Genomic DNA, 15,798 nt, shown 5'->3' with positions numbered 1-15,798 from the left:
TTTATTTAAAATTTTTTTAACAACAAACATACATTTATAATTCACACAAAAAACAAGGCACTTTCAACATCAAGGATGACAATAAAAAATAAGTATTATTTTTCGGTTTGGCACTAGTCAATTTTTTAAATTTTTTTAATTTTTTATTTTTTTTAATTATTTATAATTCACACAAAACACAGAGCACATTCAACATCAAAATAAGAAAACAAAAAATAAGTATTATTTTTCGGTTCGGCACTCTTCTAGTTTTTTATTTATTTATTATTATTATTATTTTTTTTTAACAACAAACATACATTTATAATTCACACAAAAGTCAAGGCACTTTCAACATCAAGGAAGAAAACAAAAAAATAAGTATTATTTTTCGGTTCGGCACTAGTCTAGTTTTTATTTATTTATTTTTAAAAAATTTAACAACAAACATACATTTATAATTCACACAAAAAACAAGGCACTTTCAACATCAAGGATGAAAACAAAAAATAAGTATTATTTTTTCGGTTCGGCACTGTCTAGTTTTTTTAGTTTTTTTATTATTATTATTATTTATTTTTTTTAACAACAATATACATTTATAATTCACACAGAAAGACAAGGCACTTTCAACATCAAAGAAAGAAAACAAAAAATAAGTATTATTTTTCGGTTCGGCCCACGTCTAGTTTTTTTTTTGTTGTAATTATTATTATTTTTTTTTTTTTTAACAACAAACATACATTTATGATTCACACAAAAAACAAGGCACTTTCAACATCAAGGATGAAAACAGTAAGTATTATTTTTCGGTTCGGCACTAGTCTAGTTTTTTTTTTATTTTTTATTTTTTTTTTATCAACAAATATACATTTATAATTCACACAAAAGTCAAGGCACTTTCAACATCAAGGAAGAAAACAAAAAAATAAGTATTATTTTTCGGTTCGGCACTAGTCTAGTTTTTATTTATTTATTTAAAAAAAATTTAACAACAAACATACATTTATAATTCACACAAAAAACAAGGCACTTTCAACATCAAGGATGACAATAAAAAATAAGTATTATTTTTCGGTTTGGCACTAGTCAATTTTTTAAATTTTTTTAATTATTATTTTTTTTTTAACAACAAACATACATTTATAATTCACACAAAAAACAAGGCACAACAAGGATGAAAACAAAAAATAAGTATTATTTTTTCGGTTCGGCACTCGTCTAGTTTTTTTTAGTTTTTTTATTATTATTATTATTTTTATTTTTTTTAACAACAAATATACATTTATAATTCACACAAAAAACAAGGCACTTTCAACATAAAGGAAGAAAACAAAAAATAAGTATTATTTTTCCGTTCGGCACTAGTTTTTTTATTATTATTTTTTTTAACAACAAACATACATTTATAATTCACACAAAAGTCAAGGCACTTTCAACATCAAGGAAGAAAACAAAAAAATAAGTATTATTTTTCGGTTCGGCACTAGTCTAGTTTTTATTTATTTATTTTTTTTAAATTTAACAACAAACATACATTTATAATTCACACAAAAAGCAAGGCACTTTCAACATCAAGGATGACAATAAAAAATAAGTATTATTTTTCGGTTTGGCACTAGTCAATTTTTTTAATTTCTTTAATTATTATTATTTTTTCAACAACAAACATACATTTATAATTCACACAAAAAACAAGGCACTTTCAACATCAAGGATGAAAACAAAAAATAAGTATTATTTTTTCGGTTCGGCACTCGTCTAGTTTTTTTAGTTTTTTTATTATTATTATTATTTTTTTTTAACAACAAATATACATTTATAATTCACACAGAAAAACAAGGCACTTTCAACATCCATCCATCCATCCATCTTCTTCCGCTTATCCGAGGTCGGGTCGCGGGGGCAGCAGCCTAAGCAGGGAAGCCCAGACTTCCCTCTCCCCAGCCACTTCGTCCAGCTCCTCCCGGGGGATCCCGAGGCGTTCCCAGGCCAGCCGGGAGACATAGTCTTCCCAACGTGTCCTGGGTCTTCCCCGTGGCCTCCTACCGGTCGGACATGCCCTAAACACCTCCTTAGGGAGGCGCTCGGGTGGCATCCTGACCAGATGCCCGAACCACCTCATCTGGCTCCTCTCGATGCGGAGGAGCAGCGGCTTTACTTTGAGCTCCCCCCGGATGACAGAGCTTCTCAACCTATCTCTAAGGGAGAGCCCCGCCACCCGGCGGAGGAAACTCATTTCGGCCGCTTGTACCCGTGATCTTGTCCTTTCGGTCATAACCCAAAGCTCATGACCATAGGTGAGGATGGGAACGTAGATCGACCGGTATATTGAGAGCTTTGCCTTCCGGCTCAGCTCCTTCTTCACCACAACGGATCGATACAGCGTCCGCATTACTGAAGACGCCGCACCGATCCGCCTGTCGATCTCACGATCCACTCTTCCCTCACTCGTGAACAAGACTCCGAGGTACTTGAACTCCTCCACTTGGGGCAAGATCTCCTCCCCAACCCGGAGATGGCACTCCACCCTTTTCCGGGCGAGAACCATGGACTTGGACTTTCAACATCAAAGAAAGAAAACAAAAAATAAGTATTATTTTTCGGTTCGGCACTCGTCTAGTTTTTTTGTTTTTTTTTATTATTATTATTATTTTTTTTTTTTTAACAACAAACATACATTTATGATTCACACAAAACACAGAGCACATTCAACATCAAAATAAGAAAACAAAAAATAAGAATTATTTTTCGGTTCGGCACTCGTCTAGTTTTTTTGGTTTATTATTATTATTATTATTATTATTTTTTAACAACAAACATACATTTATAATTCACACAAAAGTCAAGGCACTTTCAACATCAAAATTGATTATTAAATAAGTAATATCCCACAGTTATAACTATCAGTAATCAAAATTGATTATTAAATAAGTAATATCCCACAGTTATAACTATGAGTAATCAAAATTGATTATTAAATAAGTAATATTTTTTCGTCACAATCAACTTAAAAATGATGACTCAAACGGCAATGAATGAAAGTAAACCTTCACTGTGATTCATTATCGCACTTTGTTACTTTTTACTGTGACAACCAAATGTCAAGGAAATATATGCATATGCAAATGTATAGAATGAGGAGGCAACAATGCCTTACAGTAGCAAGCAAGCCAACTTTTCCTCAGTGGAAGCTTCAGAATGTTGAGTGTGCCAAGGAGCTCCACTTCTGTCCTTCTCATGGTCTAAATTTAAATGTGCCTCAACCTTAAAAGGTCCTGAGGGTGTCTTGTGCATTCTGCAGAGTGGCAGCATTATTTTTGGTCTGTGGACCACTGTCCAGTCCACTGGCCCTCACCCTGCAGCCTTCCCTTGCCGAGATCTGGATTTCATTGACTTGTTCCTCATATTTTCCATTGTTGGATTTGTGGAGCCTTAGCTGAGGTGAGTATATGTTCCATTTGATCATATATAACATGCACATGACCTGCTTGTAACCACCGCACTGATCTATATTCATGTAACATTTGTTCATCCATACTAACAGTGTTGTCGTTTGCATCTAAATCTGCTATGTCCTTGTGTTAAGAAGACTATTTCATGGAGTTTGTTGAACAGCTAAACTACATGTGTTATAATTGTGGAAGGTGCCAAGCACCAGACAGTGAGATGTCGGACCCACAAGTTCGGTCATTCATTTGACAATATTTGTAGTATTTGTTAAGTTCTATTTTAAAACGGGCAGCAATATATATATTTTTTTATCTTATAGCAAGAACATCTTTAACATATTTGTATTATTATTTTATTTTAATATAATGCATTTTGTTACAATTGTTATTTTTTTCTTATTTTAAATAAACATTTGATCACATTTATTTTTTTATTTATATATATATATATATATATATATATATTATTTTTTTATTTATACCCTAAAACAGGCAACATTTTTATGTGTTTATGTATGCATGCATGTATGTATGTATGTGTGTATATATATATATATATATATATATATATATATATATATATATATATATATATATATATATATACACATATATATATATACACAGGTAAAAGCCAGTAAATTAGAATATTTTGGAAAAACTTGATTTATTTCAGTAATTGCATTCAAAAGGTGTAACTTGTACATTATATTTATTCATTGCACACAGACTGATGCATTCAAATGTTTATTTCATTTAATTTTGATGATTTGAAGTGGCAACAAATGAAAATCCAAAATTCCGTGTGTCACAAAATTAGAATATTACTTAAGGCTAATACAAAAAAGGGATTTTTAGAAATGTTGGCCAACTGAAAAGTATGAAAATGAAAAATATGAGCATGTACAATACTCAATACTTGGTTGGAGCTCCTTTTGCCTCAATTACTGCGTTAATGCGGCGTGGCATGGAGTCGATGAGTTTCTGGCACTGCTCAGGTGTTATGAGAGCCCAGGTTGCTCTGATAGTGGCCTTCAACTCTTCTGCGTTTTTGGGTCTGGCATTCTGCATCTTCCTTTTCACAATACCCCACAGATTTTCTATGGGGCTAAGGTCAGGGGAGTTGGCGGGCCAATTTAGAACAGAAATACCATGGTCCGTAAACCAGGCACGGGTAGATTTTGCGCTGTGTGCAGGCGCCAAGTCCTGTTGGAACTTGAAATCTCCATCTCCATAGAGCAGGTCAGCAGCAGGAAGCATGAAGTGCTCTAAAACTTGCTGGTAGACGGCTGCGTTGACCCTGGATCTCAGGAAACAGAGTGGACCGACACCAGCAGATGACATGGCACCCCAAACCATCACTGATGGTGGAAACTTTACACTAGACTTCAGGCAACGTGGATCCTGTGCCTCTCCTGTCTTCCTCCAGACTCTGGGACCTCGATTTCCAAAGGAAATGCAAAATTTGCTTTCGTCAGAAAACATGACTTTGGACCACTCAGCAGCAGTCCAGCTCTTTTTTTCCTTAGCCCAGGTGAGACGCTTTGCGCGCTGTTTCTTGGTCAACAGTGGCTTGACACGAGGTATGCGGCAGTTGAAACCCATGTCTTTCAAGCGTCTCTTGGTGGTGGATCTTGAAGCACTGACTCCAGCAGCTGTCCACTCCTTCTGAATCTCCCCCACATTTTTGAATGTTTTTTTTTTCACAATCTTGACCAGGGCGCGGTGATCCCTATCGCTTGTACACTTTTTCTGACCACAGTTTTTCCTTCCCTTTGCCTCTCCATTAATGTGTTTGGACACAGAGCTCTGAGAACAGCCAGCCTCTTCAGCAATAACCTTTTGTGTCTTTCCCTCCTTGTGCAATGTGTCGATGGTTGCCTTTTGGACAGCTGTCAAATCTGAAGTCTTCCCCATGTTTGTGTAGGCTTCAGAACTGGACTGAGAGACCATTTAAAGCCCTTTGCAGGTGTTTTGAGTTAATCAGCTGATTAGTTTGTGGCACCAGGTGTCTTCAAAATTTAACCCTTACACAATATTCTAATTTTGTGACACACGGAATTTTGGATTTTCATTTGTTGCCACTTCAAATCATCAAAATTAAATGAAATAAACATTTGAATGCATCAGTCTGTGTGCAATGAATAAATATAATGTACAAGTTACACCTTTTGAATGCAATTACTGAAATAAATCAAGTTTTTCAAAATATTCTAATTTACTGGCTTTTACCTGTATATATATATTTTGTTGTTGTTATTTCAAAAACAACATTGTAGTACATGTTCACTTTTGAAGTTTTTAAAATATTTTTTGTCTAGCTGTTGTTTTGTCATTTCCTCTCACTTAACTACATTTTTAGGACACTGTTTGAAGTCTTTTCACTATTATGAACACATTTAAAGTTGCAGCTTTAACACAGTTACTGACTAAAGGGCGTTTGATTATTATAGCTAAATTGATATCAAAACGTTTGTTGCATTTCAATGCTTTAAACCAACACACACGTATGCTGGCAAACTGCTTCCTCATTTCATACAGTAGATGTAGACACTATAGCTATAGAGCTAACACTTTTATGTTCCCTTCTGAGCCTTTTCAAACCAACTTTTACATCCATTACTGTTGGTTACCAGAGCGTGACATTGACAAGTTGGCGGAGCGGCCTTCAAGATGTCAGCATCAGTGCAAGTGTCACAGATGAAGCGTCATCTGCACCATCAACGCAAGGAGCAACGTCAACATAAGGAGAAGGAGCAACATTATGAGAGCAGCAGTCAGCTGAGCACCAAGTCATCTGTCAGCAAGCAGACCTTCTCCACTTACAAGACCACCAGCCATCGGTAAGTGCAACTTCTATCCAAGATAGACAGTTTTGTGTTGTGTTATTGTCAAATAGTTATGTGTTACATTACTGTCAAATAGATCAACATTATGTTACTGTCAAATAGTTTGATTGATTGATTGAAACTTGTATTAGTAGATTGCACAGTACAGTACATATTCCCTACAATTGACCATTACTTGTTTAAGTCGGGGTCCACGTTAATCAATTCATGGTAAAGTTACATGTTACATTACTGTCAAATAGATAAACATTATGTTATTGTCAAAGAGTTACGTGTTACATTGTTGTCAAATAGTTACTCGTTTTATTACTGTCAAAGAGTTTGTGTCATATTATTGTCAAAGAGTTACATGTTACATTATTGTCAAAGTTGTGGAATATTGTTGTCAGAGTTGCGTGTTACATTATTGTCAAATTGTTACTGGTTATATTACTGTCAAAGAGTTTGTGTCATACTATTGTCAAAGTGTTACATGTTACATTATTGTCAGAGTTACGTGTTACATTATTGTCAAATTGTTACTCGTTATATTACTGTCAAAGAGTTTGTGTCATGTTATTGTCAAAAAGTTTCATGTTACAATATTGTCAAAAAGTTACTCGTTATATTACTGTCAAAGAGTTTGTGTCATATTATTGTCAAAGAGTTACATGTTACATTATTGTCAAATAGTTACTCGTTATATTACTGTCAAAGAGTTTGTGTCATATTATTGTCAAAGAGTTATGTGTTACTTTGTCAAAAAGTGTAATAATATTGTCAGCGTTACCGGTTACATTATTGTCAAATAGTTACTCGTTATATTACTGTCAAAGAGTTTTGTGTCATATTATTGTCAAAGAGTTACATGTTACATTATTGTCAAAGTTGTGTAATATTGTTGTCAGAGTTACGTGTTACATTATTGTCAAATTGTTACTCGTTATATTACTGTCAAAGAGTTTGTGTCATGTTATTGTCAAAGAGTTACGTGTTACATTATTGTCAAATAGTTACTGGTTATATTACTGTCAAAGAATTTGTGTCATATTATTGTCAAAAAGTTACATGTTACATTATTGTCAAATAGTTACTCGTTATATTACTGTCAAAGAGTTTGTGTCATATTATTGTCAAAGAGTTATGTGTTACTTTGTCAAAAAGTGTAATAATATTGTCAGCGTTACCTCTTACATTATTGTCAAAGAGTTACATGTTACATTATTGTCAAATAGTTACTCGTTATATTACTGTCAAAGAGTTTGTGTCATATTATTGTCAAAGAGTTATGTGTTACTTTGTCAAAAAGTGTAATAATATTGTCAGCGTTACCTCTTACATTATTGTCAAATAGTTACTCGTTATATTAATTACTGTCAAAGAGTTTCGTGTCATACTATTGTCAAAGAGTTACATGTTACATTACTGTCATAGAGTTTGTGTAATATTATTGTCAGAGTTACCTGTTACATTATTGTCAAATAGTTACTAGTTATATTACTGTCAAAGACTGTCACATTATTGTCAGAGTTACATGTTACATTATTGTCAAATAGTTACTTGTTATATTACTGTCATAGAGTTTGTGTCATATTATTGTCAAAGAGTTACGTGTTACATTATTGTCAAATAGTTACTCGTTATATTACTGTCAAAGAGTTTTGTGTCATATTATTGTCAAAGAGTTACATGTTACATTATTGTCAAATAGTTACTCGTTATATTACTGTCAAAGAGTTTGTGTCATATTATTGTCAAAGAGTTACATGTTACATTATTGTCAAATAGTTACTCGTTATATTACTGTCAAAGAGTTTGTGTCATATTATTGTCAAAGAGTTATGTGTTACTTTGTCAAAAAGTGTAATAATATTGTCAGCGTTACCTGTTACATTATTGTCAAATAGTTACTCGTTATATTAATTACTGTCAAAGAGTTTCGTGTCATACTATTGTCAAAGAGTTACATGTTACATTACTGTCATAGAGTTTGTGTCATATTATTGTCAGAGTTACCTGTTACATCATTGTCAAATAGTTACTAGTTATATTACTGTCAAAGAGTTTGTGTCACATTATTGTCAGAGTTACATGTTACATTATTGTCAAATAGTTACTTGTTATATTACTGTCATAGAGTTTGTGTCATATTATTGTCAAAGAGTTACGTGTTACATTATTGTCAAATAGTTACTCGTTATATTACTGTCAAAGAGTTTGTGTCATACTATTGTCAAAGAGTTACATGTTACATTATTGTCAGAGTTACGTGTTACATTATTGTTTAATAGTTACTCGTTATATTACTGTCAAAGAGTTTGTGTCATGTTATTGTCAAAAAGTTACATGTTACATTATTGTCAAATAGTTACTCGTTATATTACTGTCAAAGAGTTTGTGTCATATTATTGTCAAAGAGTTATGTGTTACTTTGTCAAAAAGTGTAATAATATTGTCAGCGTTACCTGTTACATTATTGTCAAATAGTTACTCGTTATATTAATTACTGTCAAAGAGTTTCGTGTCATACTATTGTCAAAGAGTTACATGTTACATTATTGTCAAATAGTTACTCGTTTTATTACTGTCAAAGAGTTTGTGTCATATCATTGTCAAGGAGTTACGTGTTACATTATTGTCAAATAGTTACTCGTTATATTACTGTCAAAGAGTTTGTTTCATACTATTGTCAAAGAGTTACGTGTTACATTATTGTCAAATAGTTACTCGTTATATTACTGTCAAAGAGTTTTGTGTCATATTATTGTCAAAGAGTTACATGTTACATTATTGTCAAAGTTGTGTAATATTATTGTCAGAGTTACGTGTTACATTATTGTCAAATAGTTACTCGTTATATTACTGTCAAAGAGTTTGTTTCATACTATTGTCAAGGAGTTACATGTTACATTATTGTTTAATAGTTACTCGTTATATTACTGTCAAAGAGTTTGTGTCATATTATTGTCAAAGAGTTATGTGTTACTTTGTCAAAAAGTGTAATATTATTGTCAGAGTTACGTGTTACATTATTGTCAAATAGTTACTCGTTATATTATTGTCAAAGAGTTTCGTGCAATATTATTGTCAAAGAAATACGTGTTATATTATTGTCAAAAAGTTGTGTAATATTATTGTCAGTTAGGTGTTCCACCGGCAAACAGACTAGTTTTTTACGTGCCCTAAGTGAAATGATGTACGGAGACCCGGGCAACATTTTGGTGAAAATAAAACCGAAACATACAAAAAATTGGGTCGTATGAAAACCAAGGTACCACTGTTTAAACCAGTGTTTTTCAACCACTGTACCGTCTGGTGTGCCGTGGGGGATTATGTAATTTCACCTATTTGGGTTAGAAATATTTTTTCCAAACCAGTAATTATAGTCTGTACATGACATGACAAGCCAACCCTCCCGGATTTTCCGGGAGACTCTCGAAATTCAGCGCCTCTCCCGAAAACCTCCCGGGACAAATTTTCTCCCGAAAATCTCCCGAAATTCAGGCGGACTCAGGTCCATGAGGTCCTGAGTCCGCTAACCCACAACATAAACAGCGTACCTGCCCAATAACGTTATAACTATAGAATGATGGAGGGCGAGTACTTGGTTTCTTATGTGGGTTTATTGTTAGGCAGTTTCATTAACGTCCTCCCAGCGCGGCAACAACACACAACAACAGCAGTCACGTTTTTGTATACCGTAAAGCAGTTCGTCTGCCGTAAACAGCAATGTTGTGACACTCTTAAACAGGACAATACTGCCATCTAGTGCATTTGATGAAAGCACTTTTGTGCGTGCCACACAGCAATGCATCATCAGAGAGGGTGTTCAGCATGGTTCGAAAAATAGTGACAGAGAATAGAACAAGGATGGACAATTCAACCCTTAACTCAACAATGAGTAGATGAGTGTTATGTGTGTGTATATGTGTAAATAAATGAACACTGAAATTCAAATATTTATTTTATATATATATATATATATATATATATATATAATAAAATAAATATATATATATATATATATATAATAAAATACATATATATATATAATGTGCTTTATAAATAAAGTTGATTTGATTTGATTTGATACGTATATATATATATATATATATATATATATATATATATATATATATATATATATATATAGCTAGAATTCACTGAACATCAAGTATTTCTTATATATATATATATACAGGTAAAAGCCAGTAAATTAGAATATTTTGAAAAACTTGATTTATTTCAGTAATTGCATTCAAAAGGTGTAACTTGTACATTATATTTATTCATTGCACACAGACTGATGCATTCAAATGTTTATTTCATTTAATTTTGATGATTTGAAGTGGCAACAAATGAAAATCCAAAATTCCGTGTGTCACAAAATTAGAATATTGTGTAAGGGTTACATTTTGAAGACACCTGGTGCCACAAACTAATCAGCTGATTAACTCAAAACACCTGCAAAGGGCTTTAAATGGTCTCTCAGTCCAGTTCTGAAGCCTACACAAACATGGGGAAGACTTCAGATTTGACAGCTGTCCAAAAGGCAACCATCGACACATTGCACAAGGAGGGAAAGACACAAAAGGTTATTGCTGAAGAGGCTGGCTGTTCTCAGAGCTCTGTGTCCAAACACATTAATGTAGAGGCAAAGGGAAGGAAAAACTGTGGTCAGAAAAAGTGTACAAGCGATAGGGATCACCGCGCCCTGGTCAAGATTGTGAAAAAAAAACCATTCAAAAATGTGGGGGAGATTCAGAAGGAGTGGACAGCTGCTGGAGTCAGTGCTTCAAGATCCACCACCAAGAGACGCTTGAAAGACATGGGTTTCAACTGCCGCATACCTCGTGTCAAGCCACTGTTGACCAAGAAACAGCGCGAAAAGCGTCTCACCTGGGCTAAGGAAAAAAAGAGCTGGACTGCTGCTGAGTGGTCCAAAGTCATGTTTTCTGACGAAAGCAAATTTTGCATTTCCTTTGGAAATCGAGGTCCCAGATTCTGGAGGAAGACAGGAGAGGCACAGGATCCACGTTGCCTGAAGTCTAGTGTAAAGTTTCCACCATCAGTGATGGTTTGGGGTGCCATGTCATCTGCTGGTGTCGGTCCACTCTGTTTCCTGAGATCCAGGGTCAACGCAGCCGTCTACCAGCAAGTTTTAGAGCACTTCATGCTTCCTGCTGCTGACCTTCTCTATGGAGATGGAGATTTCAAGTTCCAACAGGACTTGGCGCCTGCACACAGCGCAAAATCTACCCGTGCCTGGTTTACGGACCATGGTATTTCTGTTCTAAATTGGCCCGCCAACTCCCCTGACCTTAGCCCCTTAGAAAATCTGTGGGGTATTGTGAAAAGGAAGATGCAGAATGCCAGACCCAAAAACGCAGAAGAGTTGAAGGCCACTATCAGAGCAACCTGGGCTCTCATAACACCTGAGCAGTGCCAGAAACTCATCGACTCCATGCCACGCCGCATTAACGCAGTAATTGAGGCAAAAGGAGCTCCAACCAAGTATTGAGTATTGTACATGCTCATATTTTTCATTTTCATACTTTTCAGTTGGCCAACATTTCTAAAAATCCCTTTTTTGTATTAGCCTTAAGTAATATTCTAATTTTGTGACACACGGAATTTTGGATTTTCATTTGTTGCCACTTCAAATCATCAAAATTAAATGAAATAAACATTTGAATGCATCAGTCTGTGTGCAATGAATAAATATAATGTACAAGTTACACCTTTTGAATGCAATTACTGAAATAAATCAAGTTTTTCAAAATATTCTAATTTACTGGCTTTTACCTGTGTGTATATATATATATATATATATATATATATATATATATATATAGCTAGAATTCACTGAACATCAAGTATTTCTTATATATATATATATATATATAATCTATGAAATACTTGACTTGGTGAATTCTAGCTGTAAATATACTCTTCCCCTTTTAGCCACGCCCCCAACCACGCCCCCGTCCCACCCCGACCACGCCCACCCCCCTCCCTCCACCTCCCGAAATCGGAGGTCTCAAGGTTGGCAAGTATGTGACAAGCAACAATGTCCCCACAAAGAAGGATAAAAACAACTGAAACATTCTTGATTGCAGTCTCGGCAGTATAGTACTGATTTTAATCAATTAGTATCACGGTACTTTATTAGTACCGGTATACCGTACAATCCTAATTCAGTATTTGACGTAATTGTGCACACCTAACTCCTCACCAACTGGTACTCTCTGCAGTTGAGTAAATGAACACCCCCAGCCACTATAAGATGACTTAATACTGTATTTTCTTTGTTGTGCTGCTCTTGTTCATTTATAAAAGCCTATCTCAGTAGTGTGATATGGTGTTAGAGTTATTTAAGACCTGGCCTGAAATACATCTGTCGTTTGTACGCCGGCTGCCAAAAGGTGCATCACTGCACTCCTAAAATAAACCCCAATGCACTTTACCTTCTTTGTCAGCAAGTCCTGTGTACATAAGTGGATAACAAAGCAACTTCCTGTTTCCTCCTAGTGTGAAGACCAGTGTGAAGACTGAGAAGGGTCAGGAGGTGGTCAGGCTGAGTCCGCTGCCCAAGAGAGCCAAGCGCACTTATCTGGCTATGGACTTGGACAAGGAAGTCATTGGCTATGTCATTCCAGTCTTCAGAGCCAAGTGAGTGCACTGTAACCAAAGACGGCAACTGTTGTTGTAAAACACTTCTGTCACGCAGTCATGAAGAGGTCCGGAGTTTGATGGAGGCCCGTGAGGAGGATGTGACCGAGGAGGGCATCAACTACGTGGCCATGAGGAACCTGTTTGTCAGGGAGGCCAGGGAGGCCCTGGAGGTCAGGGTGGAGAAGAAAACCAGGACCACGCACATCCGGGAATCTGCAGAGCGCTTGGAACTGAACAAGACAGTAAAAAAAAACCCATCATTGGTCTTGTGGGAACTGGTTGTATTTCAAGCCTGACACTCTTTGTTTTGCTACAGCTGGAAGAATGGACCGAGTTTCGTAAGAAAATGAACCCTGACAGCCTGATGCACGCACCCGAGTTTATTGGCAGGCCCCGCGGACAGACGGTCTGGGAGGGCCAGACCATCACGCTGCACTGCACCATGGCTGGCTGGCCCAGACCAAGGATTGCCTGGTAGGCCAACCGTCTCTTGTCTTTTTGAACACTTATTCTGCTCTCAATGCAACTTTTGCATTGAAACAGGATCAGAGGTGGGTAGAGTAGCCAGAAATGGTACTCAAGTAAGAGTACTGTTACTTTAGAGATTTATTACTCAAGTAAAAGTAAGGAGTAGTCACCCAAATATTTACTTGAGTAAAAGTAAAAAGTATGTTGTGAAAAAACTACTCAAGTACTGAGTAACTGATGAGTAACCTGTTCGTTTAATGATGACGGCAACAAATAATGCACAAAAACATAAAAATAGCAATGAGCAAATTCAGAGCCAGGAATATCTCTTAAGCAAATAAAACAATAATATATATTAAATAATAATACATTAACATTAAAAAAATGAAGGCAAATTGAGCCACAATAACTTAACAGCACCATAGGCTCAGTAGGCAGAGATTACAAAGGAAAATAACAAGTTAGCCTTTATGCAAACCATAAACTGATAGGTGTGGGCTGTGCACTTCTGATTGGAGTTTGTATGCATGCGTGAGTGTGTACGACTGTGCGTGTGTGTGTGTGTGTGTCTGTCTGTCTGTCTCTCTATCTGTCTGTCTCTCTGTCTATGAGGCTGCAGTGCGTTAATAAATGTCCCCACACGATGTACATTCCTCTCTTTAAGAAGGGGAACCGAAGGGTGTGTTCTAACTATCGTGGGATCACACTCCTCAGCCTTCCCGGTAAGGTCTATTCAGGTGTACTGGAGAGGAGGCTACGCCGGATAGTCGAACCTCGGATTCAGGAGGAACAGTGTGGTTTTCGTCCTGGTCGTGGAACTGTGGACCAGCTCTATACTCTCGGCAGATTCCTTGAGGGTGCATGGGAGTTTGCCCAACCAGTCTACATGTGTTTTGTGGACTTGGAGAAGGCATTCGACCGTGTCCCTCGGGAAGTCCTGTGGGGAGTGCTCAGAGAGTACGGGGTATCGGACTGTCTGATTGTGGCAGTCCGCTCCCTGTATGATCAGTGCCAGAGCTTGGTCCGCATTGCCGGTAGTAAGTCGGACACGTTTCCAGTGAGGGTTGGACTCCGCCAAGGCTGCCCTTTGTCACCGATTCTGTTCATAACTTTTATGGACAGAATTTCTAGGCGCAGTCAAGGCGTTGAGGGGATCTGGTTTGGTGGCTGCAGGATTAGGTCTCTGCTTTTTGCAGATGATGTGGTCCTGATGGCTTCATCTGGCCAGGATCTTCAGCTCTCACTGGATCGGTTCGCAGCTGAGTGTGAAGCGACTGGGATGAGAATCAGCACCTCCAAGTCCGAGTCCATGGTTCTCGCCCGGAAAAGGGTGGAGTGCCATCTCCGGGTTGGGGAGGAGATCTTGCCCCAAGTGGAGGAGTTCAAGTACCTCGGAGTCTTGTTCACGAGTGGGGGAAGAGTGGATCGTGAGATCGACAGGCGGATCGGTGCGGCGTCTTCAGTAATGCGGACGCTGTATCGATCCGTTGTGGTGAAGAAGGAGCTGAGCTGGAAGGCAAAGCTCTCAATTTACCGGTCGATCTACGTTCCCATCCTCACCTATGGTCATGAGCTTTGGGTTATGACCGAAAGGACAAGATCACGGGTACAAGCGGCCGAAATGAGTTTCCTCCGCCGGGTGGCAGGGCTCTCCCTTAGAGATAGGGTGAGAAGCTCTGTCATTCGGGGGGAGCTCAAAGTAAAGCCGCTGCTCCTCCACATGGAGAGGAGCCAGATGAGGTGGTTCGGGCATCTGGTCAGGATGCCACCCGAACGCCTCCCTAGGGAGGTGTTTAGGGCACGTCCCACCGGTAGGAGGCCGCGGGGAAGACCCAGGACACGTTGGGAAGACTATGTCTCCCGGCTGGCCTGGGAACGCCTCGGGGTCCCACAGGAAGAGCTGGACGAAGTGGCTGGGGAGAGGGAAGTCTGGGCTTCCCTGCTTAAGCTGCTGCCCCCGCGACCCGACCTCGGATAAGCGGAAGAAGATGGATGGATGGATGGACGATGTACATTTGACAGTGATTCATAGCAGGGAAGCTAACATCAGCCTACGGTGACAGCCAAAATATCTACTAACGTTACTTACCGCCATGTGCTTCCTCAAATTTGACGTTGAGTTCATGTAAGCTTAAGCTTGTTGATCATGTGACCGCCTGGCTCTGTTTGATTGGTGAAACAGAGTCAAACGTCACCAGTGACTGCATTTGATTGGTGAAATGCCAGGCATGTGATACATCCTACTTTGAAAGTCTGTCTGACAAAGCAAAACAAACAAAGCGTGCATTAACAGATGGATAAAAATCAGTAGCGAGTAGCGAGCTGAATGTAGATAAATGGAGCGGAGTAAAAGTAGCGTTTCTTCTCTATAAATATACTCAAGTATGTTGCATTAA

General features: G+C 37.3%; 1 protein-coding gene across 2 annotated transcripts in view; it reads left to right on the top strand.

Moving 5' to 3' along the window:
• The first annotated feature begins 3,290 nt into the window (after nt 1-3,290).
• Nucleotides 3,291-15,798, top strand: part of myom1a (myomesin 1a (skelemin)) — a 68,131-nt gene continuing 55,623 nt past the window's right edge. For both annotated transcript variants that reach the window (XM_061978763.2, XM_061978761.2), the window contains exons 1-5: nt 3,291-3,423; nt 6,068-6,274; nt 12,791-12,931; nt 12,990-13,176; nt 13,251-13,408. In XM_061978763.2, coding sequence (XP_061834747.1) covers nt 6,105-6,274; nt 12,791-12,931; nt 12,990-13,176; nt 13,251-13,408 — 656 coding nt within the window. In that variant the 5' untranslated portion in view covers nt 3,291-3,423; nt 6,068-6,104. The remainder of the gene's footprint in view (nt 3,424-6,067; nt 6,275-12,790; nt 12,932-12,989; nt 13,177-13,250; nt 13,409-15,798) is intronic.

Source organism: Nerophis lumbriciformis, linkage group LG19 (assembly GCF_033978685.3).
Source record: "Nerophis lumbriciformis linkage group LG19, RoL_Nlum_v2.1, whole genome shotgun sequence".
In the NCBI taxonomy this organism is placed as follows: domain Eukaryota; kingdom Metazoa; phylum Chordata; class Actinopteri; order Syngnathiformes; family Syngnathidae; genus Nerophis; species Nerophis lumbriciformis.
Note: the sequence above shows the minus strand (reverse complement) of the source record. Positions and strands in the feature narration are given on the sequence as shown.